Source organism: Capricornis sumatraensis, chromosome 9 (assembly GCF_032405125.1).
Source record: "Capricornis sumatraensis isolate serow.1 chromosome 9, serow.2, whole genome shotgun sequence".
Taxonomy (NCBI): Eukaryota; Metazoa; Chordata; class Mammalia; order Artiodactyla; family Bovidae; genus Capricornis; species Capricornis sumatraensis.
In genome coordinates, this window is record NC_091077.1 from 52,279,879 (window position 1) to 52,297,294 (window position 17,416).

The window sequence follows — 17,416 nt, forward strand, 5'->3', positions numbered from 1 at the left end:
GATTAGCAACAGAGCAAAGAGACAGGTTCTCTGGATGGGGAAATACTGGAAAGTCAACTACCATCATACCCAACGACCACAGGAACTGGGCAGGAACCCCTTTCTGCAGTCACAAGGACAAACGTCCAAGGGAAGAGGGAAGGTAGGGCCCAAGTCAGGTAACATTCCTGAGGGGAAGGATTATCAGGTGACACCGGGCTGAGGGCCCAGAGAGGGGACTGGGCGGGAGCAAAGTTAGCAGGTGAAAGGGATCAAGCTTGGGGAAGGAAGTGACCTTTGGAGAAGCAAATAAGATACCAAAAAAGGGGGGAAGAGTAATAAGAGAAAACGGACCCAGAAAAGCACTGAGGCTAGAGATAGAGAAGGCGTGTTCGGGTAACGGAGGAAGAAGAAAGGAAGTGGGGCTGAGAGGGAAGAGATAGGGCTGAGACTGTCCAGGGCTACGCGGGTAAGGGCAGAACATGAGGGCGGGGAGAAGAGGGGTGAAGAAAGCCCCGAGGTTGCCAGGGCAAGAGCCGGGTGGGACTGCGGGGATTCCCGAGGTCCCAGAGCGGTCGGAGGTCGGGCTTCGGAGCCCAGCATCGAGCAAAACGAGGAAGGGAGGCGCGGGGGCGGCTCCCTAGAAACGGGCGTGCACCCCTGGGGCCAGCTGCGGGGGGTCTCTGGGGTCCTGAGGGCGGTTAAGGGGCCAGCCTGAGGGAACCAGGTGGGAGGGACACTCACAAATTTCTTGGATTTGCCGCCGTCGCCGCCTGCCGAAGGCAGCTCGTCTGGGTTCCGGCCCTTCTTCTTGTCCCGGGTCCCGCGGCCGGGTCCCAGGCCCCCGCCGGGCGGCTCCATGTCCAGGTTTGCGTTGCTAGTGACCCCGCGCCCACGCCGCTCACGCCCCGCAGCTCCAAGCCCGCCGCCGCCGCCCAGCAGCTTCTCAGTCCGCCGCCGCGCCCCGCCTCATTAGCATGCCGGGCTGCGCGCGCCTCATGAATATACAACGGCGACGCCTCGCTCCCGCCCGCCTGCCCCACTTCCGCCCGGACCCGCAGCCCCTACCAACGGGGGAAGGGAGAGGGTGGAGGAAAGCCGCGGAAGCGCACTACCTGCCTGGCGGGCCTAACCATTTGGACTCACGTTGGGGGGGGTGGGGGGGGTGGGTTGGTGAGTGGGAGGTGTAACTCTCTGGGACAGCGCCGCCTGCCGGTTGGAGCGGCGCAGGCCTCCCTGCTCCCACGCAGTGCCCACGTGGCTGTGAAGCCTGGACCCTCTCACACCCCAGAGTGTGATATTATTATCTGAACAAAAAAAATTGCATGAGAGAGACTTATCCTGGCAGAAAATTTAGTGCCAAGCTTTCCCGGATAATAGTTTTTATGTGTTCAATACCCACGGAGCACACGAAAAAATAAAGTGATAGCTACCATTTATGTGCCAAGAACAGAGCTTGGTTCAGGGCCAGTGCTAGAGCAAACTCTACCTGCTCTGGAGTTCAATTACCTAGTTCTAAATTCCAGGTCTACTACGTTCCATGTTCCTAATCTGGGAAAACTAGTTATTGCCACTGCTGTTCCTGAAACTTAATAATAGTTAACCATTTACCATACACTTGTTCTATGCCAGACCCTTTGCAAAAACACGACGTGTATTTTCTTACTGAATCTCCACAATGGCATGTGACAGATTCCACTAGTCTCACCATTTTAAAGACAGGAAATCTGTACAATGACAATTGAAGTGACTTACCCAAGGACACATACTTGACTAAAAAAAATAAAACCAGGTTGGTCTGATTGCCAAGCCCTGTGTTTAAAAAGGATTCCCTACTGACATGAAGAACTGACTCAGTTCTTTCTTTTCATGAAGAAAAGACCCTGATGCTGGGAGAAAAGAAAAGACCCTGATGCTGGGAAAAACTGAAGGCAGAAGGAGAAGGGGATGACAGAAGATGAGATGGTTGGATGGCATTACTGACTCGATTAACATGAGTTTGAGTAGGCTCTGGAGTTGGTGATGGACAGGGATGCTGCAGTCCATGGGGTCCCAAGGAGTTGGACACGACTGAGCAACTGAACTCAACTGAATTAACATAAACCAAACTGAGTGAAAAGAACAGGCATTCTCCAAAAGTGTGTTCTTTGCTCTACTCACTTGATTCTTCCCTCACCAATTTCCTCTATTCTCCCAAATACATCTGGTCCTTTGTGTGAACAGCATGTGGCACCCAGTAGGCCTTCAAACTCTGAACTTAATTATCTTGCTCACAACCAGCAAAAGACTTCAACTGCATGTTCCTGGAGGCCAGCCAGTGACTCACTAGGGAGCTACCAGCGCTCAATCTAGGGTCTGGTATGTTACAAGGAGTCTGCCAAAACTGCTGGCTTCTAAATCTGACCTTCAGCTTTTACCTTTCACTTTCTAATTGCCTGATGGAAAGTTGCATAGGACTGCCCAGCCCACACTTTAAACTCAATTTGTCCAAAACAGTCCCAAATAGCTACTTACTTTCTAGAGTGTTGAGAAACAGAGGGATCAAAGCAGGGAAGGAGTGATCCAGGTATTACTCTTCTTTCCAATACCATTGTCTACATCTGATAAACCATTTCTCTTCCTTCCTACTGGACTGTAAACTCCAGGGAAGAGTCCATATTTGTGACTACTATAGTATCCAGCATCATTCTTCACATAAACAATGAAGATAATGAGCAACTGCTTATATCAGGCACTGTGTTAAGTACCTGACATGTTTTCTCAGTGTACCTTAACTAGCATCACCAATCCAAACACCCAGGACTAAAAACCTGAAGTCATCCTCTATTCCCTCTTTTAAGCTACTAAACTTCCCAGGTTTGTCTAACTCTTAATTAAAATGCTGTATTAATGCCCTATATATATATAAGTAAGATAATCCATGTAGAATCCATATGCACAGGTAGTAAGGTAAGTGTTAACTATGTTAACTATGATTTTTCTTATATACATCATCATCCCATTTCCTCCCTTCATATACACGCAGCTAGTAAAAGGAATATTCCTAGAAAGGCAAAAGGTACAAAAAATACCAACTTGGTTTATTGGATAAAAAGAGTGGTAAAATGGACATAAAACCAAAAGTCAGAACAAGACAATTTCACATCCTCCCCCATCTCAAAACCATACTTCCCATCATCTGGGTCAGGATGTTAAGGAGCCAGAGCCCCCTAAAATCCTCTACTCTTCACCTGCACTGGAAGCAAGGCCTGTGGTAGGAGAACCCAGGAGAGGAAGAGATCAAAGGCAACCTTACTCCTGTCTGCCCCTTCACTCCTAAAGTCTCTGGGTTGGAGGGAAGTAGGGAAGGAATAAGCGAGCCAAAAGGGCTAGGACTGGCCTCTAGAGCCCAAGCCCAGGCTGTCCTAGAGATGGCTATCCTTGTCCCTATTCAATCCTTAATAGGTACCATTTTCAGGCCTTGAGGGTGAGAAGAAAGGGGATAGTTGGTTCAAGAACCAGATGTGGTCTCCAAACCCTCCCCCAGGGTTGGTAAAAGCTCTGAAAGTAACCTGACCAGGGGTGGGAGAACCACACTTTTTCCCTCCCACCCAACCAAGAGCTAAAAGGGAATTCCTGGGGACACAGCAAGCCCAGCTCCCCTTAAATCTCCACGTCGCTTTCCTTGTCGTTGTCATGATCCCCATCATAGAATTCGTTGGGCGCCTCTGGCCTACAAAGCAAGGGAAGAGAGAAAGAGAGGTCAGGCTCCCACTCTCCCAGTTCCATCTTCTCCCACGTAGGCACCCTGTCTGGAGCCACTTCTCAAGCCCCCACTGTCAGGGAAGCACTCCTCTCCTTCTGTTGGTAGAGACTGCTTACTTTCATTCATCCACTCAGGCAGTCAATAAACATCTACTGACAGACTACTCTGCGCCAGACACTGTCATAAGCCTTGGCGAGAGAATAAACCGGATGACATTTCTGCCTATCCTCAAAAAACTTTACCTAATAAATGAGACTGACAATAACTAACAAAGTAAAAACAAGAACACAGTAATTTCAGATGGTGGAAAGCACTATGAATAAAATGAAATAAAGGGATGTGACTAAGAGTTATGGGAGGAAAAGGGTAAAATTTCAGACAGGATTATTAGGAACAGTTGTTCTGACAAGGTAAGAACTGAAGACTAAGAAGCTGGACAGGCAAATATCTCAGGGAGAGCACGTCAAGGTGTAAGAAAACCAAGTACAGAAGTTATAAGGTTATAAGGAAGACAGGTGAGAGAAGTGAGAGAAGGCGGTCAAGACAGCTACAAGAGAGAGAGTCATCAAAAATGAGACCAGGGACGAGGGTAAGGGCCAGCATGCAGGGCCTTATAAAGTCATCGTCAGAAATTTGGACTTTCTTCTAAATGCAATGGAAAGGAGCACTTTTAGTAGAGGTGTGACATACTGTAAACCTGTATGTAGTGGGTGAAGGGATATGAAAGTAATACAAGGCCCAATATGTACCCAATTCTGATTTCTTTTTGGAAAACTATTCTCTGGAAGAATAAATAACTAAGTTATCTTGCCCACAGCTGTTAACTGAGAAAGAAGGGAGAAAGTCATCAAAGAGAAGTTGGGGAACAAAATCAGGAAAGGCTCCCTCTGCCTGGAGAGCAAAGTCTCAGTTACCTCTAAGTGTGCAAGGGTTAAAGGTGAGGAACCAGAGACTCGAGTTTGAATCTCAGCCCTGGTATTTAACTAGCTGTAAGAACTTCGGAAAGCTACTTAACCTCTCTGAACCTTAGATTCCTCTTCTGTTAATTTAAGAATAGCACCTCTCAGGGTTGTCGGATGGCAAGAGAATGATGACATGATGGCATTGTATCATGTATAATTTAATATAAATATCATATCCTATATAGCTGATATGCTACAAGTATCAAAGACAAGGAAGTCAGTGGGTAGTCCAACAGTAACAGGGCTTAAGACAGGAAGAGGCCAGAGGCTTCTGCTGGCTGTTGAGAACAGGCTGTATAATGCAGAGACAAGGCCCAGATACCAGCCTGAAATCACAGATGAAAAAAACAAACTTTTCCAAAAGGAAGAAACTGAAAAACAAATTTTTAAGATCAATTTCCAAAAGTCAAACCTCAAAGAACTGGAGAAGCTGAGATGGAGATGAGGGGTCAAAAAGGATCCCTGAGGCCAGATGTTCAGATACTTCCTCAACCAAGAGAGGAAATGAAGGGGTACACATGGAGGAGGAGGGGTGGAGTGGTCCCAAGAGTCTAAGCTGTAAAGCCCAGGTCCAGCAGAGAGATCTGGAAGTATGAACTATTAAGACAGAGAGAAAATTCTGGAAAGGACTGAGAAGCTCATCAGACTCTGCAGCAGAGTCAACTCAGACTTCTTAACAGTGCGTGGGAGCAGGACCAGGTGTCCTGCAAACATCCAGCTGTGGTTATCCCCAGTCACATAAGGAAATCTGTTCTCTATTAAATACATCTGTTTCTGCACTTCTGGGTTCTCTTGTCTTTTTCCTTTTTTCAGAAAAGCTTGTTTCAGCTTTTGTGGTTTTTTTAAAGTCTATTCTGGTTGTTTTTTCCTCTAATTCAGTGCATCTGTAAATATTTTAATAGGTATCTCAGGAAGGTAAAGATATTTAAAAAGACACACATACACACAATACAACTATCACACCTGAAAAAATTAAGAGAGGAAAGAAATCTAAGGGCCTTACAACAGCAGTATATGTGCAGTGACCTGTCCAGCTTGGAATCTGGAAGGAGTCAGTAAAATGCTGGCAAGAATATAAACTGTTATAGACTGTCTGAAAGGCAATTTGGCAACAAATAAAAAAAACTTTACTGCACACAGCCTTTGACCTAGCAACAACAAGTCCAGTAATCTAACCCATTCAAGCACTCAAAGATGTATATTTACAGGGATTCACTGCTACACTCTTTGTAACAGTGAAAAAAACAGGAAATAATGAAAATGCCTGTCAACGGCACTTGGTTAAATTATGCTATGTCCACACAATGGAATATCATACAACTAATTAAATAATGAAGCAAAATAATAATAATGAAGCAGATTTTTATATATATTGGCACAGAAAGATACACTGGTTAAAAAAAAACTTGGAAATTGTAGAACATGTACAGAATGATCCAACTTTTATTAAAAAAAAACAAAACTGCACAACACTGAAAATGAGTGTATGTGTGCCCTTGTGTTTATACATAAATGCTGAACAGTGCAATTGTAATCTACAGAAACTGGAACATGGACTTAGAACTGGACATGGAACATGAAACTTAGAACTGGACATGGAACAACAGACTGGTTCCAACTCAGGAAAGGAGTACATCAAGGCTGTATATTGTTACCCTGCTTATTTTACTTATCTGCAGAGTACATCGTGAGAAACACTGGGCTGGATGAAGCACAAGCTGGAATCAAGACTGCCAGGAGAAATATCAATAACCTCAGACATGCAGATGACACCACCCTTATGGCAGAAAGTGAAGAAGAACTAAAGAGCCTCTTGATGAAAGTGAAAGAGGAGAGTGAAAAAGTTGGCTTAAAGCTCAACATTCAGAAAACTAAGATCATGGCATCCAGGCCCATCACTTCATGGCAAATACATGGGGAAACAGTGGAAACAGTGACAGACTTTATTTTGAGGGGGCTCCAAAATCACTTCAGATGGTGACGTAGCCATGAAATTAAAAGACGCTTACTCCTTGGAAGAAAAGTTATGACCAACCTAGACAGCATATTAAAAAGCAGAAACATTATTTTGTCAACAAAGGTCCGTCTAGTCAAGGCTACGGTTTTTCCAGTAGTCATGTATGGATGTGAGAGTTGGACTATAAAGAAAGCTGAGTGCAGAAGAATTGATGCTTTTGAACTGTGGTGTTGGAGAAGAGTCTTGAGAGTCCCTTGGACTGCAAGGAGATCCAACCAGTCCATCCTAAAGGAAATCAGTCCTGAATATTCATTGGAAGAACTGATGTTGAAGCTGAAACTCCAATACTTTGGCCAACTGATGTAAAGAGCTGACTCTTGGAAAAGACCCTGATGCTGGGAAGGATTGAAGGCTAGAGGAGAAGGGGATGACAGAGGATGAGATGGTTGGATGGCATCACCGACTCAATGGACATGAGTTTAAGTAAACTCCGGGGGTTGGTGATGGACAGGGGGGCCTGGTGTGCTGCAGTCCATAGGGTCACAAAGAGTCAGACACAACTGAGCGACTGAACTGAACTGAAAAGTTTTACAATAAATGTATGTCACTTACATCATTAAATCAGGGGGAAAAAAAAAGTATGGGATGGTTGTATACTGAAGAAGGTAAACTGAGGACAATTAGACTAATGCTGTCTAACTTACTTTTTCCCTCTTAACTTCCCCCAAAACTTGCTGGAATTCCCTGCTCTTATGACCCTGCTCCAGACCTGCTGTAGTTTTCCTCAGGACCCCTCTCCTCCGCATCAGCCTCATCAGTCCTATCGTAGGTTAGGAGGTCTGCCGGCACATCGTGAATCTGGACGCTAGGTGCATGGTTCAGCATCTTCAGGTTTTCAAAGATTGTCTGGCGGATCTGGTCCAGATACTGGTTGGGGATGAGGAATAGACAATGAGCAGCTCCCAGTGACTCCCAGGATGTCAATGCTTGTAGCTGCCTTTTGTCCCTGCAGTCCTAGTTTCAGTCCCATTTTGCATCTTAGTTTGAATCCCCCAGCTGGTAACTGTCCCTCCTCCCAACCCTGACTGCCTATGCTTTCACCGGGGCTGCCTCCTAGCTGATAACAGACATAGTGATGGCTGAGATTCTCTTCCCTGGTTTCTCTGATTTCCCACATCCTGGACCTTTCCTGGGCTCCTCCACCCTTGCGCTCAGCTTCTCCAAGCTGCTGACCTGGCGTGAATTCTGATTCTCGATGCGGGTGCTGACATCTGGATGGAGCGTGAAGTCCGGGGCAAAGTACTCGAAGTATTCTTGCGGAAAAAGGAGGAGACATGATGGCTCAAATAGACACAGGCAGGTCCCAAGGGTTGCCTATCTCTTTCCTTTCCATCCAAAACCCCTACATAACATCTGCTCAACCTTTTCCCCTCTCTAGGCCCAGGGGTTTAGTTTGCAGAACTCTGATAAAGTCAAACTTCCCATCCACTTTCAAACCAGGCCATTCTATGGTCTTGTGAGAATGGCCTTCTTGCTGTGGGGGCATGGTCCCCCTTGCATGTGTGGGATGGTCCTTACCGCTATAGGGAAGCTCTTCACTAATGGCCTCTTCTACCAGCAGTGATGTCTCATATGTCCTGAAACAAACCAGCAGAGCAAGGCAGGCTGAGTGAGTGGGGTGAAAGGTCCACTGGCCATCTCTCAGGGAGAGCCCCTAGCTCACACTGTACAAGGGAGAGGAGGAAAAATGGGGGCATGCTCACCAGCAGCGGGCAACATTCCGGACAGTGTAGCCACCACCACCTAGCACCAGTAGAGGGATATTGAAGCTCTTGACATATTCAACGCATTCCCTGTTAAAAGAAACCAGAGGAATGGGTGGAGGAAGTTACCAAAAGCCAGAGAACACATTTCTAGAGGCTAACTGGAAAGGGGCACAAGGAAACTAGAAGTGTTCTGTATCTTGACCTTGGTAGTGAAAATCATTGAGTTATATCTCTGAGATATGTGCACTTTATTGCCGGCACGTTGTGTCTCAGTGAAATTTAAAATAAAGTGCACTCTCACCTCTGTCCTGCTCAGCACCCACCCTAGCAACCCACCTGTTAATCAACTAGTCTCACCAATGTACCAGCAAGTGCTGTCAGTTTAGCCACCAAAATATAACTCACATCACCTACCTCTCTCCACCGCCACCTCCTCCAACTTAGCCTCCTATCTAAGACAACACCAAGAGCTCCCTAACTAGTCTTCCCACTTCCACTCCTGTGTGCCCAGCCCCACCCCAAACCTTTCTCCATTCAGCCCTCAGAGCAGTTGGTTTTTTTTCGGCGGTGCCACAAGGCATGTGAGATCTTACTTCCCCAACCAGGGACCAAGCCCATGTCTCCTGCAGAGGAAGTGCAGAGTCCTAACCACTGAACTGACAGGGAAGTCTTGAGCAGTCACTTTAAAATTCAAGCTGGATCATGTCACTTCCCTGCTTAAAACCTGTCAACAGTTTCCCAACACATCTGAAATATAATCCAGACTCCTTAGCAAGGTCTAAAGGCTCTGCATGACCCCAATGCTGCCGACTTCTCAGACATCACCTCAAACCACCTCCAGCCTGCTCTCTGTGTTCCACCTGACTGGTTTTACTTCATCTCCTCCACGATACCCCTCTGCCCTGTCTCAGCGTGTCTGCATGCGCTCTTCTCACCGCTTGGGATGGACCTCTCTCTGTTCTTCTTATGGCTCACTCCTTTTAGGCTCCAGGACTCAGCACAGAATTTTAGAAAATTCTTTCCAAATCATGGTATCTAAAGTAGTTTCTCCACTGTTATCCCATATCTTAGCTTTCTATCTTTTTCTTCCATAGAATTTATAACAATCTACCTATCTTGTTTGCTTACTTATAGTTTTGCCTGTTTCCTAGGCTGAACTGTAAACTCCATGGGAGTTTTCTGACTGCTTCCCCATCTCCTAATACAATGCCTGGAACACAACAAGTGCTTAGCAAAAACCTAACGTGAATGTTGCCAACTGGGGAACACTGCTCAAGATGACATTTCTGGTTCAAAGTACATGTAGCTACTTTTCAGTCCCAAAAGGAGGTGAGGCCTGTTTCCCAGCTACCCGTTCCATGTATTGAAGCCCAGGGCCACTTGAAAACCTGGAGGAGTGGAAGGAGAGCAGTTCTCACCCGTGTCCTCGAATGCTGAGGTTGAAGCAGCCCAATCGATCACAGCCCAGAGAGTCAGCTCCACACTGCAAAAATCAAAACCCCAGGTGGCTGCAGTGAGAGAACTACTCAGAATGTCACCGATGTCCTTCACTTCCCTTCCCCCACCAGCCTAGGGATTCTCCTCTCTCCTGCTCTCTTCCCGTAAGCCTGAGTGCCTAAGGAAGCACGGACAGTATTACCTGGAGCACAATGCACGTGGGTTGGTAGAAGTCCACCACCTGGTTGATAACTGGCTGGAAAAGGTGCTTGTAACCTGGGAGAGGGCCAAAGATGGGCACCTGGCACCCCAAGGGGATGGGGAGACAGGGAACAAAAGGAAAAAGGGGGTTCAGAGAGCATGTAGCCCAGGAAAAGGGCAACCCAAAGGGACCACTATTGGTTCCAAACTTCTAGGTGGGGAAGTTCATGAGACTTCTGGAGGGACTGATGGAAGCTAATGACCTTTTTCCCAGAAAAATGCACATACACACAATATGTTGCATACAATTTCCGGGGAGTTCATGGTCCCTCTGAAGGCCATTCATCCTGAAGGACACCTGGCCCAACGGTAGACAATACCAGGCAGAAGAGGTTAACTCAAGGAGGGAGAGAGAGAAGGAGCCTAGTGAGCAGAGAGAAGACTTTAGTACGTACTCTGGTCATCAATGCCGTCCCGCAGGGGTACGTTGAGGCAGTAGTAGCGGCCACTCTCTGCTCCAACTTCATACATGTCACCTGTTGGGGAGAGGGGGGTGGGGGTGCCAGCTGCTTCAACCCCACCATGTACTCTGAGGGCCTCTCACTCCATCTGTGTATGTCCGCCACACACTCCCTCAAACCACTAAGTCTCTTGAAGCTTGCATTAATTCAACAGATACTCTTGGAGGGCCTACTATGAGCCAAGCTGTGAACTAGGTATGGGGATACAGCAGGGAAAAGAACTAACTAAATAAATGAAATCCCACCAAGCTCATATTCTTGGGAGGTAGGCATGATTATGTGGGAGACAGTAAACAAAACAAAACCCCACAATAAATTCAAACAGCAATCAGTGCTTGGAAAGAAAAGAGCAGAGTGATGTGACAGGGTAACAGGGTGATCAGGGAAGGTTTCTCCAAGGAGGGGCCACCTGAACTGAGACCTGAGCTTGTGGAGGAGGCAGTCATGGTAAGAGCTGAGGAGTATGAAGGGGATAGGCATTCCTATTTCCATACCTGTGCCAGGGAAGAAGTAGTTTCCGTATTTGTGGAAAGATACTGTCATGACTCGGTCAGTGAGGTAGAAGGCTTCCTGAACCCCGTCGCCGTGGTGGATGTCAATATCAATGTAGAGCACCCGAGGGTGGTACCTGGGGTGAAGGCAAAGCCAGCGTCTGAGGCAGAGGTGAACCCCAGGAGGAAAAGCCCCGAACCCACTCCTCCCAAACACAAGGCCAGAAATTATGAAGAGTCTACTTTGGCCCAAGTCACCTGAAACCTAATACCACCAGTTCCCTAAGGGCAACCCTGGGGCTCCAGCCTGGAGGCAGGGACAGGAGAGGGATGTGCAGAGAAGGCTGAAATGTGAGCAGGCAGCGGGGAATCTGCAGCAGAGCACAGGAAGAGGCAGCCTGAGAAAAGCATCAAGAACTTGGGAGAAGCTAGTGTGGGGCTGGAGGTCAGGGTCAGGGCCGGGGCAGTCTCAGACCTCAGCCAAGAGCCTCGTAAGTGGCCCCATCTCCTCCCGGGCTACTTACTTGAGCAGCTCCAGGATGCCAATCACAATGTCATTAACATAGCAGAAGCCAGAAGCCTATGGTAAGATAGTATAGTGGTATTACAAAGAGGAACAATTCCTCCACCCAGCTGCCCCCCGACTGCCATCCTGACCTCCTACCCTAGCGGAGCTGCTGTCTCCCCCATTACCTCCTCACTCACCTCAAACTTCTTGGCGTGGTGCAGACCACCAGCCCAGTTAATGGCAATATCACAGATCTGAAAGACAAACGCCCAACTCATAGTCCTTCTCCTGCCCACCCCCAAAGCTGGGAGCTCAGGATCATGGTTAAGGCCTTGGATTCAGGGACCCACAGGAAAGGGGAAACAGGACTCGGGGTACAGCTACCTTGTTGTTCAGCTGGGTTGCTCCTTGCAGAGATGCGCCTGTGTAACGAGAGCAGAACTCAAACAGCCCAGGAAACACGGGGCTGCAGGAAGAAGAGCAAGTCGGAGCCCTTTTTCCTCTGTCCACTTCCTTCCTTCACCTTTCTCCCCAGCCCAGAGCCCCATAGTCTCCTTTCTTCAGTAACCCCATCTGCCCCTCCTACATACATACCCAAGTTATCTGCAAATTTATTCAACAAATATTTTGGACGAAACCACATACTGAAACTTGTTCAAGGCACTGGATGGGAAGTAGAGAAGCGCAGTGACAGTACTGCTAATTGCACCAAGAGCATTCACAGGGCCCAAGGCTGTGGCCTGAGGGTGGACTTTACATTCCCAGACCTATAAAGTGAACTCAAAACTAGCAGGAGCAATAACACAAAAAACAAGAAAGTTCCCAAGACAGCATGTGCCTGAACAACCCAACAAGCAGGGCAGTGTGTGCGGGACAGACCTCTGGGGCTGGTGTGGTCAAGAAAGCCTTCATGGCATGAAGCTTTGTGGTGGCTTGAAGGCTGCGAAGGCCCTGGAGACGCTGACTGGAGAACAAAGGGTATTCTGAGAAGACACTCTGTGCAGCAGAGATGTGGGGATAAGGTTGGGAAGGTGCTCAATGCCAGCCTAAGGAGTTGACCTCAATCCTCCAGCCGAGGCTGCTTCTACTGGTAGGCTCTTCAGGGAAACCAATGGGTGTAGTGTTTAAAAACCTAGCCTCTGGACCTGAATTCTGCCACTGCCACTGTTCAGGCTAAGTTATCAAAATCTCCTCAAATTTCAATGTATGTACTTGATGCTTATCATCATGAAAAGGACTATTACATCCCAGGGTTGGTATAAGAATTAAGTGGATATACCAGTAATCCTCAGCACAGCAGAGTAAATTACTCAAGAAACTGTAGTTGTTGTAGGAAACTATAGGATCAACAGCCTCACTTCTTCAAAAAATAAATTCAAGGAATTCCCTGGCAATCTAATGGTTAGGACTCCATGTTTTCACTGCTGGGGGCCTGGGTTCAATCCCTGGTCAGGGAACTAAGATCCTACAAGCCAAGGCATGGCGAAAATAAATAAATAAATTCAAGGGTGAGAAGGAAACATTAAGGGTTAAAAGTCTTATGAGATGGAGTGTGGACCTTGTTTAAATCCTAATTTAAATAAATCAACTGCAAAAAAGAAAAAAATGTGAGACAATTGGAGAAATTTAAGTACTGACTGCATATTTGATGATATGAATTACTGTTGATTTTTCAGGTGTGATGAATACTATGCATTTTTTTAAAGAGTATCATTTGGAGATACATAGTAACATATTTATAGACAAAAGGGAGTGACATCTCAAATTAGCTTTAAAATAACCTAACGTGTGGGGACACAGATGAAGCAAATTTAGCCATCTGGTCTAAGTGCTGCAGCTGGGTGATGGATAGAGGGGGGGTTCACTGTATTTCTACTTGCAGAAATGTTTAAAATTTTCTCTAATAAATAAAAAGTTTAAAAATGAATGGAGCAGATGGCAGCTGTTGTGGTCACTATCTTTTAGTGGATGCAGACTAGAATGGAAGCAAGGATCATGGCTATCTTTGTTGGCCACCTTTTCCCCACAAGACCTAACTCTGAGCTGACTTCTCATATGAAATAAGCTCGACATAAACGTGATTGTACCTAACACTCTCTTGCTTTTTAAAACCCTCCAATGACTTCTCCCTACTCTAGAAGTTAAATATCCCAATTCATAATAGGGCTGTTTATTTTTTAAAGGCCCTACCTATCTCTTTAGACACAATTCAGATCACTTTTCAGATATTGTGGGTGGCCTTTTTTCTGTTCCTTAAATAAGTCACACTCTGTCCTGATGCAGACCCTTAGGGGATGTTGTCCCTACTTCCCATTCCTCCCCTCATTCTCCATCCTCCCAACTATCTTTCACCTAATTACATCCTACTTTCTTTAGAACTCAGCCCAATCTTCATTACTTCCTCTAGGAAGCTGCCATTGACCCGCCCCAGCCCAGGCTAGATAATTCTCCCATGTCTGCCCTCTCTTAGTCTGTCATGTACCTCTCTTCTAGAGGACTTAGCACAAGGGCTATATTAAAATTGTGTTGGTATTATTTATCATTGTATCCCTAGCACTTAGCATAGGGCCTGGCCTAGAGCCAATAACCAATCAATATTTGTTGAATAAGCAAATGAGTAAATGATGATTCATTGACAAGTATCCCCCCCACACACACACATATCTTCCCACCGCTGCCATAAGACCTCACTTGAGTATTCTCACTGAAATGCCTGGCATCAAGGTGCCTGGCATCAAAGGTCCCAGTTCTCCCCTTACCAGTCATCACCCACATTGAAGGCATTAAGGCTCTTGGTAAAGCCTTGCATATTGGTGGGGCTGACTCTCTGCAGGAAGTCAATGTAGTCCTCAGAGTGGAAGCGGCACATGTCATGCTGGGAGGCCTGGTAAGGCTTGAAGACCTTGAGAGGGAAACACAAGATAAACTCAGGCAGGGTCAGTCCTACTCACCTGGCTGAAACTGACCACACTGAGCCCAGCACTGGGGACTGTCTAAAACCACACACAGCAGTCCCCTTGTCCCTCCCCTCCAATCCTTGTTATTCTATGAGACAAAGGTCCGTGAAGAAGAAAGACTCTGATTAGCTTGGGAGTTTCTTAGGATCAAGCCCTCTAAAGACCACTAGACCTGCCTTTTCCTTCATACCTCCAGCCCAGCCTTTTCTCCCTTCTCAAACCTTAACTCCCTTCACCTGCCCTGTTCCCTGGATCTCCTATTCCTGATTCTCTTCATACTCATTTCCCCTGGGTGCTGACTCTGTCCTCTCCTCTGAGTTCTTCTTAATTTTGAAATCAAATAATATGGGACACAAAACAACCTTCTAATTAAAACTCAAGATGCTAAGCCAGAGATTTATTATCTCTTGAGAGGGTCACACACTTTAGAAACTGGACAAGAGCAAAAAATTTTCTCTCCCCAGAAGATGCTCATAGGCACACATAGGCAAACAATTTCAAGAGTCAGAGATTCAGGCATTAACATCACCTCAGTCATTTCTATGATCAAGTCACTAGTCTGTGGCTCAGCACAAGCAGTGGACACTCATTCATACTGCTGGCTAATCCCCTTTGCGATCCATAAGGGCCGTATGTTATGATCACATATCACACTGCTATAAATTCCAAGCCAGGGACAGACAGGATGTGTATACAGGGGGAGATGGAGGGATGAGTAGTAATTAAGTGGAACTCTGTGTGTGGGCGGGGGTATTCTAGATTGAAAAGGGAATATCCAGGACACCTCCTACTGTCCTCCACACACATACACATTTACACACAGGGCTGCAAAGTCCTCCCTAGAACTCTAGCTTGGCGGTGGAGAGAGGTGGAAGAGGAAAAGGGGTGGGAAATGAGGGTAAACCTCATATCCAGACACACTGAGCCAGCCGCTTTCCCTTCTCTGAGGCCACAGAACTGTCCTAAGATTCAAGGGAGGGAAATACTCTGTGTCTGCAAACCAGCTCCACTCCACCCTAACCGTAGGCCAAAGTTTGGTCCACTTGAGGTCAAAAGGTGGCCGACCTAAAAACTAACTTTCATTAAGTCAGTGGATGCATCCACCAACACTCTGCATATGGGGATGCTCCTTGTTCCTTCTATCCACCTCCCTCCTGCCAGGGGTGGGTCACTCTTGATGCATTCAGTGCAGCCTACCTATCCCTAAGGCCGCAGCTCGTCCCCACCCTCAGTCCCCAGGAGAAGCCGTGAGACTCACGATCATCTTCTTATAGAGGCCGTAGTGCAGGACCAGACTATGAGTCAATGCCAAGCGATGAGGCTTCATAGGGTGACCAGCCCCTGGGGGTGCGAGAAGAGAGTTCGTCAGTACCCATCCCTGGAGTTGTAGGCCCGGCTTCGAAACCTCCGCGTCCCGAAATCCCTCGCGTGCAATGTTGCTCTCTCACCGTAGTGGAAGTTGCCCACGTCGGGGTCGTAGAAATAGGCCACAGTCTTGGCCATGGTGCCCGCGGGACCAGGCCCCGCACCTCCGCCGCCAGCCTGGCCGCCTGCCCCACCCCCGGCCTTGCGTGCTGCGTAAGCACGCTGCCTGCCTCTGCAGAACCAGGAAACCCAAGCCCGACTCCCGTAGACCACGCCCAGGCCACGCCTCCTGCGGAGTTCTGCCCTCGGCTTGCTCCGCCCTTCTAGGTCTGGGGCGTGAGAGTCTGGGCTTGACCCGAGGACAGTAGCATTGGTCCTAGGATGACGGGGCCATTTCCTTCCCGGCGGGGGTCAAATCCTCGGGAAGCCGAGCCATCCTGTCCAGCTACCTGTCCCAAGCGGGGCGCAGGCCGTGTCGCCTCTCTAGGAGGCTCCGGAGAACCGGCCACGCTGACCCTCTCAGGTGCAGAAAGCAAGCTTCCCCCGGCCCGCTGGGGAAGATTCCCAGCTACACATCCAGCCGGGGCATCTGAGGGCTGGAGCCAAACCAGGCGTGCCCGATAGACCGGTGGAGAGCGCTCTCGCCTGACTGCCCGTCCTCCTCACCCGGACCCAGACTCGGCACCGCACCGTCACCGGGCGGCAGTGGGGGGGCTGCGCAGTCACGCGCGCACCACACTTGCGCTCAGAAGCGCGCAAGGCTCTCTCTCTCCGCCCCGCACACCTGGGCTCCGCCCCCTGGCCCCCGGCCGGCGGTCGAAGGCTTTGGCGGACCCAGAGCGGCTGCGGCAGCGCCCCCCTTCTCCTTCCCTTTCCACGGCTGGAGTTGTCCGGAGCCTGTCGCCGGTCCCAACCAGCCCTCATCCCTTTCCATCCTTCCCTCCCCCCACCCCTGCCGCGGCACGGGTATCTGCAGCCGCAGCCCGGAGCCCTTGAGGCGGCGAAGGGGGGAGGGGAAGGAAGCAAGGGATGAGCGCCTGGAGGGCGTCGGGGGCCCTGAGCCGGACTAGGACGCCCCTGGAACCGGAGCCGGAGCCGGAGCCAGAACCAAACCACCGGTACCGGGTGGGCCAGGTGGTCAGGACGGGAGAACCCGAAAGGCGGGAGGGGGTGTGTGTGAGACAGTACAGGAAGGGGAAGGGGCTGCGGAGGCCTGACTCAGGCCCGCGCAGAAGAGATGTGGACGCTGACTCAGGCACTATCCTTGTGCCGGCCGCCTGAGAATTCCATCCCATCTCGCTCTGCAGTGTCCTTGGGAGGGACGAAAGCTCAGGACAAGCTGGAAACGGGGAGCTCTTGGCGTCGGGGAAGAGGGACCAGGGTCGTGGAAGAGGGCCTGCGCAGCCGCCGTCTGACACCCCTGGCCCGGACCAGCACCCCTGGCACGGACAGCTCCTTGGTTGGGTAGGGGGTGGGGCCAGACCTCAGAGGCTTGTCTGTCTTGAATCCTGAGGACGGCATTCCTAA

General features: G+C 48.6%; 2 protein-coding genes across 4 annotated transcripts in view; both read right to left on the bottom strand.

Moving 5' to 3' along the window:
• Window positions 1-855, bottom strand: part of DIAPH1 (diaphanous related formin 1) — a 114,789-nt gene extending 113,934 nt beyond the window's left edge. Inside the window, exon 1 of one of the 2 annotated variants that reach the window (XM_068980820.1) lies at window positions 724-855. In XM_068980820.1, coding sequence (XP_068836921.1) covers window positions 724-840 — 117 coding nt within the window. In that variant the 5' untranslated portion in view covers window positions 841-855. The remainder of the gene's footprint in view (window positions 1-723) is intronic. The other variant, XM_068980819.1, reaches the window with a different exon arrangement.
• A 2,232-nt stretch (window positions 856-3,087) lies between these two features.
• Window positions 3,088-16,065, bottom strand: HDAC3 (histone deacetylase 3). 2 transcript variants are annotated; one of them, XM_068979459.1, is made up of 15 exons: window positions 15,973-16,065; window positions 15,783-15,865; window positions 14,327-14,469; window positions 11,952-12,033; window positions 11,765-11,821; window positions 11,584-11,639; window positions 11,063-11,196; window positions 10,503-10,583; window positions 10,049-10,122; window positions 9,828-9,892; window positions 8,407-8,496; window positions 8,222-8,280; window positions 7,877-7,956; window positions 7,413-7,570; window positions 3,088-3,691 (listed from the first exon to the last, which is right to left on the bottom strand). In XM_068979459.1, exons 1-15 carry the CDS (start codon window positions 16,025-16,027, stop codon window positions 3,622-3,624), a joined length of 1,287 nt encoding a protein of 428 aa, XP_068835560.1. In that variant the 5' UTR covers window positions 16,028-16,065; the 3' UTR covers window positions 3,088-3,621. The 2 variants fall into 2 exon arrangements, with proteins under 2 accessions (XP_068835560.1, XP_068835561.1); XM_068979460.1 differs by lacking the exons at window positions 3,088-3,691; window positions 7,877-7,956 and having other exon boundaries at window positions 7,418-7,570.
• Between the last annotated feature and the right edge of the window lie 1,351 nt (window positions 16,066-17,416).